Source organism: Gobius niger (assembly GCF_951799975.1).
Source record: "Gobius niger genome assembly, chromosome: 1".
Taxonomy (NCBI): Eukaryota; Metazoa; Chordata; class Actinopteri; order Gobiiformes; family Gobiidae; genus Gobius; species Gobius niger.
In genome coordinates, this window is record NC_136852.1 from 18,200,547 (window position 1) to 18,216,186 (window position 15,640).

Genomic DNA, 15,640 nt, shown 5'->3' on the forward strand with positions numbered 1-15,640 from the left:
GCATCATCTCAGTAAATCACAATCACCATCAGATTACATTTTAGGCCTGTCCTTCATCATTGCATTTATGTTCAATACATTAAATACTTTTTGGTCCAGAAATCAAGTCTTTCTTTCAGAGACTCATAATGGCAGGAGCAGCCGCCGCTCTTAGATGTGCTCTGATATGGACAACTATCTGATCAACAACAACACAGGCTTCACAAACAGACGCTTGAATCTGGGCGACAGCACAAAACCCACGAGAGCGCCAAAGTAATCTGACGCCACACTTTAGGCGCACAGGGGAAAGTGAAGTGGATATCAAGGACTATAGCCTCATTGTACACGCAAAAGATATCCTTTTGAGGATTATCACTGTGTTTTCAAATGAAAACGTCTTCAGTGGGCACTTATTTTAAGTTAGAAAACAACACCTGTTCTGTGAATTGTTTTACAATGAGCTGATTTGCAGTTGTTAATGTGCTTTCAAACAAATGCCTTTATTTTACCAACTTTTTGCAATTGCTTGGCACACATTCGTACTTTTTTACTATCACAATTTTTTTCATGCATTCATTTTCATTCAATTCTGTGGCTTCTATTTAGAGGTGAAATGGTAAGAACAAGACAGATGTTTATAATCATAGCCCTGTGCTGCCCCCGTGTGCTTCAAAAGATATAGCACATAGTAACTAGAGGCACGTGATAATACGCTCAAGAGAAGTCTGTTTTTTTCTGTTATAGTCTACAAATATAAGGTCAGTCAGTATATTGCATGATTTTGTAATTAATGAACAACACATGCAATGCTTTATTTGAGCCTATTAGTGTAAGTAGGTAAAGTATTTTCTATCTTTTATTCTGAGTCTCAGCTTCTTCTTTCTTCTAAATAGGTCTATGACATATATTCTGTGATTCAGTCCATTCGATTTACAACCATACAATGATATTTAGAAAGTTGATTTTTGTTCTTCTTCAAAGTCTAGGCTAGTGCAGCTGTTTCACATAGCAGCCACTTGTGTGAGTGTATGTTTACAATTGTTGGAAAATCAAAAATACACAGCAAAATAACATACAGACAAATTAGGTGATGCTCATATATGTAAAATCTTTTTGATATCACATTCAAGTCTCCAGGTACCCATCTTTCTTCTGTTTTTCTACTCTTCTGGGAGACTCTCATCCCTACAGTGTATGCTGAACGCATGCACGGTGTGGAGTCTGCAGTCTGCCCCTCTCTCCACCTGCCAGTGCCACCCATATCATAGGGCTTTGTGTGCGCGCATCCCGGTGTAGTATGGGTGTAGTAGCATAATCTACTGACTCGGGAGTCTGCGGGCGGCGCTGTGAACATTGTCCGGGGCGCCATTTCCATCTTCTGAGTGTAGTTTTTTTTTTTTTTAAGGCGAGTGGTGGCAGAAGGAGGAGCGGAGGCAGGCAAGCCGGGAGGGGGGTTCGCCGCGTTTCACCGGGATGAGAGGCAGACACTTTGTCCGGAGTGAACCCTGCTCTCATCGGCGTAGTCTTCCAGCCGGACTCTGACCGGATACGCACATCACAACATTTTGTTTTTGTTGTTTGTGCCTGGCTGTCTTTATTCCGCCCTCGCCTGGCCCGCGTCTGTCATAGCCCGAGTCCTGATTTTTGAACCATCCAAGAAGGTGGAGACGGGGGTCCGACGAAACCAGCGCGGAGGAGGAGGACAGCTCCGTTTCAGCCGAGCTCGTCAAGATTTCACACGGGGGGGGAAATCAAAACGAGGCGACTGACATTTTTGTAGTGTTTTTTTTTTGTTTTTTTCTCCCTCCCTCCCCCCTGAAGTGAGCGAAGATGTCGGGGCAGAGCATTACGGACCGGATCACTGCAGCCCAACATAGTGTAACGGGATCCGCCGTGTCCAAGACAGTATGCAAGGCCACCACACACGAAATCATGGGCCCGAAAAAGAAACATTTGGATTGTGAGTATTTTGTGTGACAGCTGCGCCTTTCAGCCCAACCACAGGCTTTCCGACCAGGGGCTACAGTGGCCGAGTTATGGCGATTGTGAATTTGCCAGGCCTCAAAGCCTCAGACAGGCTACATGCTAGCACTGTTAGCCCTGTCAGAACCTGCTTAATAAGGGACTACTTTTCCTTCATACGTGGATGTATCGCGATCGAAAAAAGACACGTTGGAGCTGGCACACACTTGAGAACGTGTAGTAACATTTTATTTAACGTGTAATAGTTGTAAGTCAGAGATTTGAAGCAATCCCCCCCCCCCCCCCCCCCCCCCCCCCAGCTGTCAGGTTGTATTCTGCAAATCTGTGGTCTGCCCTTTGCTGTTCCTTGAATGGCAGCCCTCCCTCCCTACTACACACGGCACGAGAGTTTGTGTGGGGTTTATTTCTCCTCACAAACCTCTACCCAGTTCGTCCATCGTGCACCTGTCCCGTAGCAGCAGTGCACGTCTGTGATTGACTCCCTGAGAGTATTGAGTATCGGGGTCATGGTGCTCCCAGCCCGGCGCTATTTTGGCTGAGATTTGTAAAGGTGGCGCGTCGTGGGTTGTATTTCACTTGAGTAAGAGGAGCATTTACATAGTGTGCTTTTACAATTCCCTGTATTCAAATGCATGGTAAAGCTGTGCAACCCGTGTGTGTGTGCGCGTGTGTTGAAGCTGCACTGCACATCTTATTGATCTGCACTCAACAAATGCACGATGTCGGTAATGATGGCGGTTTTATGAAGCTATCACCGGGACCCTATAATAACAGGAAAAAGCAGAATGCTGCACAACAGGGACTATTATAGTTCATCTTCCAGGCTGATTCTATAGCAGTGGTTGCTTTACATTGGCTCTTCTAGGCCCACAATGCATCTTGACTGATACTAACAAACGAAATGAATGTTGTGAGCTATATTAATGCCATGGAATAGTGTTTCATACATATATTTGTCCGCAGTCACTTGAGCTTTATTCTAATTCTGTAATTGTAAGACAGTTCTCAAACGTTTCTCACCATAAAGTATTTTAACTTTGAAATGCCACCAGGTCTAGCTCAGGATCAAATCAGGACTATACCGGGTTTAAAAGTGGTGTATAATAGGGCAGGGCGATATGGCCTAAAAACCTATATCACCATCTAAAAAAGAAGTATCACAGTAACGATATATTTGACGGTATACTTGACAATGGACAAATTACTTCCAAATCCGAGCCTTGCGCTTATTGGGAAGGTTAATTCAGTGATAGTTTATTCTTTTTTGTTTTTTTAATTTCCTCGCTATTGTGATCTACTCAAGCAGTTTACATCCTTCACTTCATTTAACTTTTTGAGCACCTGTCCCCGTGTTCTACAGTCAGTGTTTATGCTGCTCTGATGGAGCTGAGCGTAGCATAAATTATATCGTGTCCACAACGATATCAAAATGACAACGATATCAAAAAAATCATATCGCGATAATGATATAGGATATGACCCACCCCTAGTGTATATAAGGGAAAGAAAGCACCTAATTTCAATGCATTATTAAAGCGTAAATGAAACGATCTCTAATTAATTATTGACTAAAGCAAATCTAAAAGTGCATGTCACGGTAAGTACCACAGTTTGAGAACCACTATGCTAATAATTCTACTTATCATTTCGCATGTTACATGTAAAACAATCTCTGAACTTAAACTGGGAGTATGCTCATAAATTATGACCAAGCCACTTTTCATAAAAGTAAAAGCTTTGGTCAATGGGCTGCCTGTTGGTGATCACTATTCTAAGTAGTACAGAAGCTATGAGGATTCCAATTTTATTTCTGGGGCGTCAAAAGTCAAAAACAAATAGCATAAAGTCATTTTGAATTCAGCTACCTTTCCCTTTTTTTTTTCTTGTGGCCTTTTCAGTGTTTTAATTGTGGTGATTATTAGAGAGTGAGATTAACACCTCAGAGGTGAGCCCGATCAGCTGTGATTGATGTGTCAGCCTTTCTGTGGCGACATTGCAATAAGATGAGTCATAAAATCATGCCAGCTCCATGGCACAGTCTGTGAGTTTGAGGTGAGTGTAGCACCAGTGTCCTGGGTGAGTTTTGTGAGTCAGCCTAACGTTATCTTTATGCTCCAGGAATAAAGATAGCCAATTATCTTTTATGCTTCATTTGTTCTGTGCTCACGATGTACAGTATGTATTGCATTGTAACACGCCAATACTGCCCTCAATCTTCTTATTCCTATAGCACAAACATGAACATTTGTATCTCAGACAAAAATGCAGCATTCAATGTGAGAGGAACTAATGTTGGGGTAATTAAATGGTCAGACTCTACATTGTTGTCATCTTCTGTGGCCAGTTCAGCCACCCATGCTAAATGCTCCGTCTTTAGAAGGTTATTCTGTCCTACTTAGAATCTCCCACATTTTATCCTATGTAGGACAGCAAGAAGAGGCCCATTTACCCCACCAGACTGACCAGAACAGTGAAAGGAAGGGTCAAAAATGTGCTCAAAGGTTTACAAAATGATTGTTCATCCAAGACAGCGAGACCCTAATAGAAATTGGGACAGGAGTACTTACAGCCTTTGAGCTCCGCTATTCAATTTCTGTTTCATTGTAATAAACCCAGGATACAGCATCATCGCTTATTTCAAACACATGATTGTATTTAATTTTACAGTAGCATGTATTGTACACCAACAGGGGTCCCAGCTTTGTGAGTTTTAATTTATATACATGTATACTATGTACGTCTTTTGGCAATAAATTACACACATCGTGGACATGTGACTTAGCTTTGGGGACATGGGAATGATTCATAGTAACCTATTTTCTGTTCTGACCTGAAAATAAGCCTCACTTCTAACTGTACTTTTACTTGATCAAATCATGATCATGAGATGAATCGATCCACGATTTGCGTAACAGGTCATTATTTCCATCCTATGTCTTGTCTTCGTTTAAAATGAATCTCGATTGGTTTTCAAACAAATAGCAAATCTGAAAAAATAATGCAGCCTTCATTATTGATCAAACAGTGACTACTGCAACATCCTGCTTAATATTGGTGAACATTTTTGTATCTTTCAGATTTGATCCACTGCACCAATGAGATGAATGTGAACATTCCACAGCTGGCCGACTCTCTGTTTGAGCGGACCACCAACACCAGCTGGGTGGTTGTCTTCAAGTCTCTCATCACCACACACCATCTCATGGTCTATGGGAATGAGGTATAACATTATTATTTTTTATTACAATTGTATAGCATTACAATAACATACATACATTCTAGAATTCGTTCCTGTAATTTCAGGTGTAGGATAGATATTTTACTTTAGTTCATTTTTGGTGAAGGATAAGAATTTTAATGGCCCTGTAGTGTTAATCCTCTTTCAGTTTGTTTAGTCTTTCTTGTTTTGCACTCAAAACGCCAGGTCACACTTTGATGTACGTCACACAGAGCAATCCATGAAGTCTCCCTGTCTCTTTAAGACTTGACACCTTCACCAAAGCTGTTCTGATTCTGTCTGTGGTCAAACTATCTTCCCTGTGCAGATTAGCATGCTTGCTGGTTGCTAACAGTGCATCCTCTGCTGGCTCATTGTATAACTATATTTTATAATATCTGAAGTTCTAAGTGAATTGGAAGGTCAAATGTTTTATGGTATGAAGTTTGAGAACCACCGCTCTAAAGAATCTCCTCTTCCCCCCACAGCGGTTTGTCCAGTATCTTGCTTCCAGGAATACACTCTTCAACCTCAGTAATTTTTTGGACAAAAGTGGGTTACAAGGTAAGCCTGGTGTCATGTTTTGCACATCTGGATTTTTTCTAATGTTATGAACAATTTATAAAAGAAACCGTTCTGATTTTCCCACAGGATATGACATGTCCACATTTATCAGGCGATATAGTCGGTACCTCAATGAGAAAGCGGTTTCGTACAGACAAGTTGCCTTTGACTTCACAAAAGTCAAAAGAGGGTAAGTGGGTGCAAGAAATATTACCTGCGTTTAAGTGCTATAGTATTGATATCTGTGTATATTATTTTTACTAGCCACTTAGCTTGTTCATTTGTCTGCTTCTGCCCTCTGTGTCGCAGGGTGGATGGTGTAATGAGAACCATGAACACAGAAAAACTACTCAAAACTATTCCTATTATTCAGAACCAAATGGATGCGCTCCTTGATTTCAATGTAAGTTTCCTTTTTCCTACAGTAGCTTTTGTAATTGTGGTCCAAAAAAATGTAGAATCGTTTTTTTTCCCGCTCAAAAAAATGTGTGGTCTGAATTCTACTGTGGTAAAATGAGAGTCTGATAATTGCAATATATTCAAATGTGTGTATTCTTTTAGCTGCTATTGCAACAGCGGTTCTATACATTCTGCTGCTCTAAACTGGGATGGCTGTTTTTCCTCAGGTCAATGCCAATGAGTTGACTAATGGAGTGATCAATGCTGCGTTCATGCTCCTCTTCAAAGACTCCATCCGGCTCTTTGCAGCTTACAACGAAGGCATCATCAACCTGCTGGGTAAGGCCCGTTTCACTTTGACCTCGGCTTTATCGTAATATTGTATTTCTTCCCAAAATAAAAAAAAACAATGCATTGACAATACTGTTTTTTTTTTTCATGATTAACAGAAAAATACTTTGACATGAAGAAAACACAGTGTAAAGAAGGTCTAGATATTTATAAGAAGTTCCTCACTCGAATGACCAGAATATCAGAATTCCTCAAAGTAGCTGAGGTAACTACACAGGATCAGAATGTACCAAAAAAGTACAATTCACAAACACAAACATCTATTTCTTGTGTAGCTATTTGGGTTATGTTATAAACCCTATTCTTACCCTGTCTACCCTTTAAATGTATTCCTTGTTGTTCTTTCACAGCAAGTAGGCATTGACCGAGGTGACATTCCTGACCTCTCACAGGTAAGCATCCACTTCACTCGAACACCTCTGAAATATGCAAACCATTTTTTCCCCACATTGTTTACCATCTTTGTGCAGGGAAAATGACATACACACTACAAAAACATTTGTATTTCAAATTTCAAACATACTGTATGCATGAGGTCTTAATTGCATGTAGCCAGTCAGTCTCGATCCTTCTATTCACCTTCACTATTCTTTGTACCCTGTCTTTCAGTAGTATTAGCGATCACTCAAGCACAGTTGGCGATAGTTGATTTGCTTTGTATCAAGAATGTCGTCCTTTTTGAGCGCAGCTAAATTGCATTCCCTTCTGACTGTCACCACCTTTCTATTCTGTATTCTCCCTTTATCTTTCCACTTTAGTTCACCGTTTGTGTAAGTACTATCATTTCACTCTTACTTCTATGTCTGTGACTTGCTTCAATGTTGTCTTTCTGCATGCCCCTGCTCTGAATCTGTTTCCTCCAACGTGGGGGGAACAGTTGAAGGGAAAAGAAAAAAACCCTAGCTGTGGTTAATCACATTGAGCTGTGGACCGACTATTTCATCTATTTCTCTACAAATGGCCGCCCTCTGTGTTTAGTCAATTCAAGTATAGATAACATGCCATTCCACTCAGATGGTATTGTCATCTTAATGTATCTTTGGCTGCAGTTATTGACCAGTGGTAGGTAACTATTGATTATTAACCTGTGGTAAATGTCAAAATAATAAGACACGTTAGGGCTGCACAATATGAGGGAAAATGGAAATGTTTGATAACTGTCTTGAATATTGCGATGATAATAATATCATTGCAGTATTTTACAAAAGCATTTCAACACAGTAGCTTATATTACATTTATAGTAAGCAAGTAAGCAAATTCATAATAATCAGGACCAAAAAAGGACTTACCGTGCATTTTGGTTTGAGGAAAGACATCCGTTATTTCAGCACCTAATATTGTGATGAGCATAATTCAGTAATGCACTGTGCAGCCCTTTCTCTCTACTAATTACTGTGTGGTGTTGTGTGATTTCAATGTGCTTACCTACCACTGCTTTTATGGTGTTCAAATATAGAATATATATATAAAGTGTTAAGCATGCTAAAACATTTCATCTTTCACAACAGGCTCCTAGTAGCCTATTGGAAGCTCTGGAGCAGCATTTGGCATCTTTAGAGGGAAAAAAGGTCAAGGACTCCACCGCTGCTAGCAGGTAAGCTAATCTCTACTCTCTTTTACTTAATACTGTTTCGAATGCTGTGTATCTACATATTCTACACTGTTGATTAAACAAACAAAGAAACTTCAAAGTGACTATTATTCAGACCCTTTGCAAGAACTGCATACAGAGTCCAGTTGATTTCAATCATTGTACTGTTTTTGAGCCTTCATATAATCTTAGGTCTGTGGTCAAGTCTTTCATTGCACAGGATACTCCATGTATGAGATCCATGGGATGACTGTCTGATGCTGTTCGGGATAGAGTTCAAATCAAGACTAGAGACGGGGCGAACAAGCAGTGTGTTAACCGGAGAGAACCAGTCAGAGAAGCACAAATGTTATTTGCCAGGCAGCCTGTAGTCCACAAACAATCCTGGCATACAGTCGAGTAAACGCTCTGATGAACGGATGTTTTTTGTTGGAAGAATCTCAGAGTACAAGCCAGTGTTGTCACGAGTTGCTGTATTGATGCATAAACACACAAAAGTACTTTTGTGATGAATATGAGGACAAAGCAATGGGGCTACACAGGAATAAATAACTGACCATTGAGTCTGAACCTGGACTTCAGAAATAAGCCAGGCCTATAGAATGGAAGATTTGATTTAATATGAGACACCCTGAGCAATAGTCCAACACAACTCTCAGAAAGATTCACTAGCAGGATGCTTACATTTCCAATGGAGCTAAACCGCTGCTTTAGTTATGAAGTTGCCCCATTCGCATCTGACACTTGGTGCAGTCCGACAATATGATCCACAGAAAGCCGGTCCAACTCTTTTACCTCTTTGTGTTGTTCAATATCTATGTAGAGAAGAATAAACAAGCTGCAAAACTTCTCGCTGCTCAAACATAAGCGCTCGGGGTGCACTTGACGCAGTTGATCAATGAACGCCGGGACATACAGCTCACACGTGACCATAGACAGTAGACTGCAGCATCGCAAACTCCCTCCTCCCGTGCTGTTATTGGTCAAGCCTGGTTTGGCTGGAGGTGTTTAATTCAAACTGCTTGGGCCCAGGATACAAATGTGTACAGTCTCTATATAACCCTGAGTCGAGATCTTTTAATAGTAAAAATCCAAATAATTAGAATATTTTCGGACTACTGCATGATAACATACAAATCCAGCGGTGTGGGGTATTCTTCTTGATCACACTGTATGTTTCTTTCAACTCCGCAGGGCTAGCACTCTGTCGAACGCCGTCTCATCATTGGCGAGCACGGGAATGTCTTTCACTAAAGTAGATGAGCGAGAGAAGCAGGCGGCATTGGAGGAGGAGCAAGCACGACTCAAGGCGCTGAAGGTAGTCTGCATCAAAGCCACAGGAAATTAAAGCTTTGGTTAATGTGCCATCTGATTGGAATCCCTATTTGCCACACAATACAGGAGCAGCGGCTTAAAGAGCTTTCCAAGAGGCCCTCGTTTTCTACAACGGACACATCACCAGTCTCCACCACCGGGGGCACTATTAGCACAGCAGCTGCCATAGACCTGTTCTCCACGCCCGGCTGCTCTAATGGGTGGGTCTTATAAACTATTTTCCAATGTAAAATTTGACTAAAATTAAAGGTTTTTGTTGTCAGTGACTCTTTAATGTAATAACTGTTTAACTTAACTAATTAATATGAAATGCATATGTTTCCTGCCTACAGTGCGGTGAAAATGGAGGGTGACCTGTTCGACCTGCAGTCCTCCTTCCAGTCCTCGTCTCAGTCGGGCTCCACGGGACTCCCAGCTGCCTCAGCGTGGGCCGGTAGGACACACCCTCTATCTAACCCCTGCCCTGCGCGCTCTAGTCTGCTGTTCTTCTGCATGCTCTCCTGCTATGGTTGTTGTGTAAATCTTCTCCACTCTCTGTCTCTGTCTTTCTTCTCTTTGCCTGCGTAGATCCTTTCACCTCTGCTGAAGCTGGAGATGAATCCATGCCAAACCTTAACCCTTTCCTCTCAAAACTCGTTGTCGATGCCACTCACTTACCTGTCGTGTCGTCAGACGGTGTTAGCTTTTCCTCTAGGACATCTGGTCATGAAATGTTTGGTGGTAATGGCTCATTTTGGTTCTTCTCATTCCTATGAAGTCACTTGTTAGCATGACTAGCTGCATGGTAAATGTGCTATTATACCTTCAGTGTAAACAATTGTCTTGACTAACTTGCTTTCTTTCTTCCTCTTATGAATTCTTTTGGTTTTGCAGTATCATAGTCATATCAATCAATGTGGAAATACAAATCAATGGCTAAATAACCTGCCTTTAAAGCCCTTCCTAATATTTTCTATGGCATTAAATATATATTTTTGTTTTACCAACACTATTTTTGATTTCCCAGATCGTTACAATCCCTTTATTGACACAAACTCAACAGCCAATAACAAACGCACAGTGCGGATAGAGCACTCCGTCTCAGGTACTATTGTGAAACTCCATCTCCACCTATGTTTTTAACAAACATAGGGTCATATCCCATAACAATGGACAGTATTTCTACCTTTACATCCAAATCCCTTCATTTCGATGCCCTTGACACTTGTAGTTGCATTAGTTCTTTAAACCATATGATTTCTTACTTTCTGTCGGCATCGCTTTCATTTCTTCTTACCTTATCTTTCTTTGGCTGCATTGTGAAAAGTCTTTTCCTTTGGTCTGTCTCTTTGTGGTGCGACTCAGACTCCTTCTGTGGTCCAGTATCTATTGCCCAGCAGCTCTCACATCAGGCTCCCTTCCCCACTGAGCCGTCTACTGTAGCAGGTCTATACAAAGGTAGAGTATTAAGTATTTGTGCAGCTGTGAGGTTTATATGGTTACGAGCTTTGCTGTTGCAGTGAGGCATGTTTAACACTTGAGCTGTTTTTGTGTTACTGATAAATCTGCTCTTCTCTTCAGGATATGCACCACCGCAGGGCCCGCCACAGCCAACAGGGGCACTCCATGTAGACTTTGAGTCAGTATTTGGAACAAAAGCAACTGATGGTGAGACAATTGTATTTACAGTCGGTAGATGTGCGTTTTTGTGTTTGAGTAAGGTGGTTGTGGTTTGCACATGAGCAATCAAAGCCAGACCTTTAGCAGCCGTAGTCCCATCAGTGCCAAGCTTTTCAAACAGGACATTTTAAAAGAAGAAGGAGGTAAAGCATTCCTGAGATACCCTATAGATTTTGCAACAGTTTATGCTTTGTTTGACGAAGATTGTTTGGTGAAGTTGTGTCAGCACCTCAGAACTGTAATGTTGGGCATGTTTCCTGGACGTGCTGTGGTACTTTTAATTTAAATTAAAGCATCCTTCACTATAAAAGATACTATTTTATGATTTATTTAAAGAAATAGGATTATGATTAATTTTGATATACATGTCATTTTTGTGACGGTGACCCTGTCACACAAACATTCAGGACACTGATAAATCTGTATTACATTCTGTGACTGTTACATTCATTCACAGTGACATCATGTTTCTTCTTAGATATTACTGGGGGCATTCTGAAACCCACTCTCGCCGGCTCCAACCAGCCATCCAGTCTGCAGCCAGAGAAGCTTGTCTCCGATGACCTTGACTCCTCATTGGCTAACCTCGTTGGAAGTATGTTTTATGCAGTGTTTTGATCTTAACTTCAAACCACAATATTATTGATGTAAAAAGATTAAATATGTGTTTCATTTTAGATCTGGGTATTGGCAACGGCACAATGAAAAAGTATGTTTTATGCATTGGCGATGTAGCTGCACTGCTCAGCAGTTACAGCTGATGTTAACGTTGTCTTTTTGTGCAGTGACATCCACTGGAGCCAGCCGGGAGAGAAGAGGATGACCGGTGGAACCAACTGGCAACCCAAAGCCGCGCCCACCACAACCTGGAACCCTGTTTCCATGGTGATTCAAACACTTGTGTACCTAATATAGTCCTATCTCTTTCCAGTGCACTTTGTGCAATACTTTAAACAATAGCTCTGTATTACTGTGCTGTAGAACTGTCTAACTGGAACAGTAATGACTGAATATGTTTATGTCTTTGCAGGCACCGTCAGTCATGGCTTTTCCTGCCACCACACCCACAAGCATGATGGGCTACGGCATGGTGAGTAACAAAGCAACAAGCAACTTTAAAAGCTATAGATATAGACTACATGTTAACTGTAACGTTGTATTGTAGCTTTTAATCATGTTATAATGTTACATTCTCACCAGAAACACTTGCAGTGGTGTTTTGTTCACGCATGTTTCAATAATCCTTCATGTTATGTCCATCTCCCGCACTCAACCCCATTCACATACTTCTGATTCTAGCTGTCTGTGGCCAAACACTGATGTTTGCTTTGCTAAAAGCCTGTATAAATCATAATATTGGACCTTTAGTCAACATTTATGAACAACATTTATTTATAAAGCCCTTTACAACACTCATGGTGTCCAAAGTGCTATACAGTAAAATCAGACAAAATGCGAATAAAAGCAATTAAATGAAATATAGAATTAATTAATAGAATTAATCTCAACAATACATTGAGATGAAATGTCATTACTGAGTATTAAGGCAAGGCCATTGAGGGCTTTAGAAACAAAAAGCAACATTTTAAAATAAATTCTAAATGACACTGGCTGCTAGTGGAGGCATTTTGGAGCGGATTGCGGGTAGACTGGGAAACACTGACATAAAATGCGTTACAATAATCTATTTGTGAACTGCATTAATAGCTCTTTCAAGGTTGGCGCGATTTAAAAAAGGCGTTTCTTTGGTTATAAGACGTAGTTGATAAAAACGCTGCGCTTATCAAATGTAAAACTGCTATCGAAAAACACCCCGAGGTACGTCACAGATAGCTTAGGCTTGAAAGACAAGGAATCGGAATCCACTAGAACATCGTCAGCAAATAAAATGTATTTTCCCCCCGCCACATCAATTAAAGAATCAATTGCTTTAGACCTGGCTTTGTTCTAATGATTTTATTTGTGTGTCGTGTTTCAGCCTCCTCAAATGAGCTCGATGGGAATAATGAATCCACCTACGATGATGTACAGCCAACCTGTTATGCGGCCACCCAACCCCTTTGGCTCTGTGTCTAGTGCTCAGGTGGGTGCAGAGTTTTGGAACTGCTCTAAAGCAAAGCAATGTCAGTTCTGTTTTCTGAAAATCCATTGTGCTGTCGTGTGCACCATAAATAGTTTCTGTAAGCTTTGTGTGAATAATGCAATGACAGTTTGAACAATAGACCCTTCACTCTTGGAGCAAAAGGGGACAAACTGTGAATCTTCTCCCACATTTTGTTTCCCAGTTATTTTCTGAACTTCCTTTGATTAACACGTGTCTGAAATGTCTTAGCTTTTCCAACACTAATATCATTCCTGGTTCAGTCTGACTCTTAGTTCTCCTCTTGTCCTGTACTTCCTGTTGTTAGCCCTCCGCAGCCTCTAGTCCTTCCAGCCAGAGTCCTCTCCGCGCCCCTGGACAGGACCCGTTTGCACACCTCTCTCTCAAGGATTTCTTGTAGAGGATCTGTTTAGGTACAGCATGCTCTTTGCTTGTAGACACCGCATGAACACCGCTTATGACCTGTTGTTTCTTATTACATTTTTGCGTATTACACTTGAGTCCTATCCCATCTTAGCATTATTCTCTTTTATACATCTCTGTTGCATGCATTTACGCTTAAACACATTTTCATCACTATGAACAAAGACCATCTAAAAGGCACTGTTGACAAATGAAGTGAATGACACTCGCAAGTGAGTGGAATACTTTGAGCTAATTTCTGTCCTCATTGTAAGATTATTTCTTTACAGGGCTAATCAAACGTTTGCTATTTTAAACATAACACACAGATATTTGTTAAGATGAGGAAACAACATCATAACATGGAGGCTAAAAAATGTTTAACTTTGAAATGGCACAGTGAAATGGTAAAAGCTGATGTTTCATGTGGCCCACTTAATCATAAAAGTGTGTGTGTATATATATATATATATATATATATATATATATATATATGCTATATATACTATATATACTGTATATATATATATACTGTATATGCTGTATATATCCACATTGTGCTGTTCTGCTACATACTTTTATATAAGCTTAAATTGTCATAATTTTTTTGGTTATGTAGCCTTATTACTTTTACTAATAGTTGCTGCTTTTTTCCAGATGCAGTTCATGTAAGTTGGAAGAAGTGTTTCTCTGAAGGTGAAGCACTTTGCAGCCAAGCTGTTGTCCAGAGAAACATTAACACATGCCCAAAAACATGTCGGGAACAATGGTGCAACGACTGAAACCATGGTAGTCATGTACCATGAGGTTTGGCGCTAGCTCACACCCATTTTTCTGTAACTCGTCCAAGATGTCAAGTGACGCTGCTGTCTCATCCCCTACAAGGATTCCTCACCCATTACACGGTGTAATCTGGAAGATAGTTTTGGGTGTCGATAAACTTTGTTATGTACTTGGAAATGCTGTGGATGAATGTGAAGTGCGTGATCCAAGAGGGAGACGGGGACAGTGGACGTTGAAAGATGAGCAGGGTTTTTCCTTGATGCATTCATCCATTCACTTCTGTTGTCACAAAGTAGTAATACTACTGACGTTTACACCTGTTTAGTTTTTGTTCTTTTTTTACTGTGTTCACGTAGACATTCCTCGTGTGCTGGTTGTATTTATTTATGATTTTCTGGGTGGAAATATTGTAAAATCTTCACTGAACACCTGTGGGAGTGCTTCAGCATCAAACAAGGATCTCAGACTATCAATGAGGTAGAGTAAAATAGCAATTACATAATTAAAGTACACCTATTAAGCGAAATGATAGAGCACTAAATATTCTCCTGTTTTGTGTTTTGTAAAGTTTTATTAGATGAGATTTCACAGTCTCCTTTGTACTTACAGTGCAAGGGTTAGAGCAAGCGTCAGTGAACTGTTTGTAGTCTATTCTGTGCCTAGGGTTTTGGCTGAACTGAACAACACTTCATCCACCAATAGGAGGCGCTGCATTTGGACTGGGCTCCATCTGCTGTGAACTCGGCATGCCATTGACTCACTGACTGAATATTTAAGGCTGCCTTTTCTCTGAATGTGAAAGAGTTGTCTTCATGTTGCACACATCTTTCCATGCTACAGGTCCTCAGTAGTGAGTGTGCTAGTGTGTACGGCAAGCGCTCTAGGTTAGATGTAAATTAAATTGTATAAAAGTCGCAGAGTGGATTTGAGAAGCACTGTTGATCGGTGCTCTGTGTGTATATAAAACTTGTTTGAGTGCAAAGTGAAAGATGTATGAAATATGAAAGCAGTTCAATCAAATTTGACTCTACCTAAGTTTATTTCAGGATATTGTCTGCGTTGGTTTCCGCAGATATGTTCTTTATGTAATTAAAACGTGTAGCAGACAATAAGTCATTTCTTTCTTTTACAAATAAAGAGCAGCTTCCACAAAAACATGTTCTCTTTTTTGACATACTGGGAATTGTGTGTTTCAATGACATTTGGCAATACACTTTCAATGGGGCTGATTTCATTATTTTTGTTAAAATTGCTCAAAATCACCAACATGTG

General features: G+C 40.5%; 1 protein-coding gene across 6 annotated transcripts; it reads left to right on the plus strand.

The window, feature by feature from the left end:
* Positions 1-1,247: 1,247 nt before the first annotated feature.
* On the plus strand, positions 1,248-15,484 carry picalmb (phosphatidylinositol binding clathrin assembly protein b). 6 transcript variants are annotated; one of them, XM_079554356.1, is made up of 24 exons: positions 1,249-1,942; positions 5,043-5,185; positions 5,671-5,746; positions 5,834-5,936; positions 6,056-6,149; positions 6,373-6,484; positions 6,595-6,701; positions 6,847-6,888; positions 7,255-7,266; positions 8,006-8,091; positions 9,283-9,406; positions 9,490-9,623; positions 9,756-9,856; positions 9,991-10,143; positions 10,430-10,507; positions 10,768-10,860; positions 10,984-11,070; positions 11,561-11,677; positions 11,761-11,791; positions 11,868-11,967; positions 12,113-12,172; positions 13,061-13,165; positions 13,491-13,596; positions 14,243-15,483. In XM_079554356.1, the coding sequence occupies exons 1-23, from the start codon at positions 1,813-1,815 to the stop codon at positions 13,581-13,583; spliced, it is 2,181 nt and encodes a 726-aa protein (XP_079410482.1). In that variant the 5' UTR covers positions 1,249-1,812; the 3' UTR covers positions 13,584-13,596; positions 14,243-15,483. The 6 variants fall into 6 exon arrangements, with proteins under 6 accessions (XP_079410485.1, XP_079410484.1, XP_079410486.1 ...); XM_079554359.1 differs by lacking the exon at positions 13,491-13,596 and having other exon boundaries at positions 1,248-1,942; positions 14,243-15,484; XM_079554358.1 differs by lacking the exon at positions 10,430-10,507 and having other exon boundaries at positions 1,248-1,942.
* The last annotated feature ends 156 nt before the right edge of the window (positions 15,485-15,640 follow it).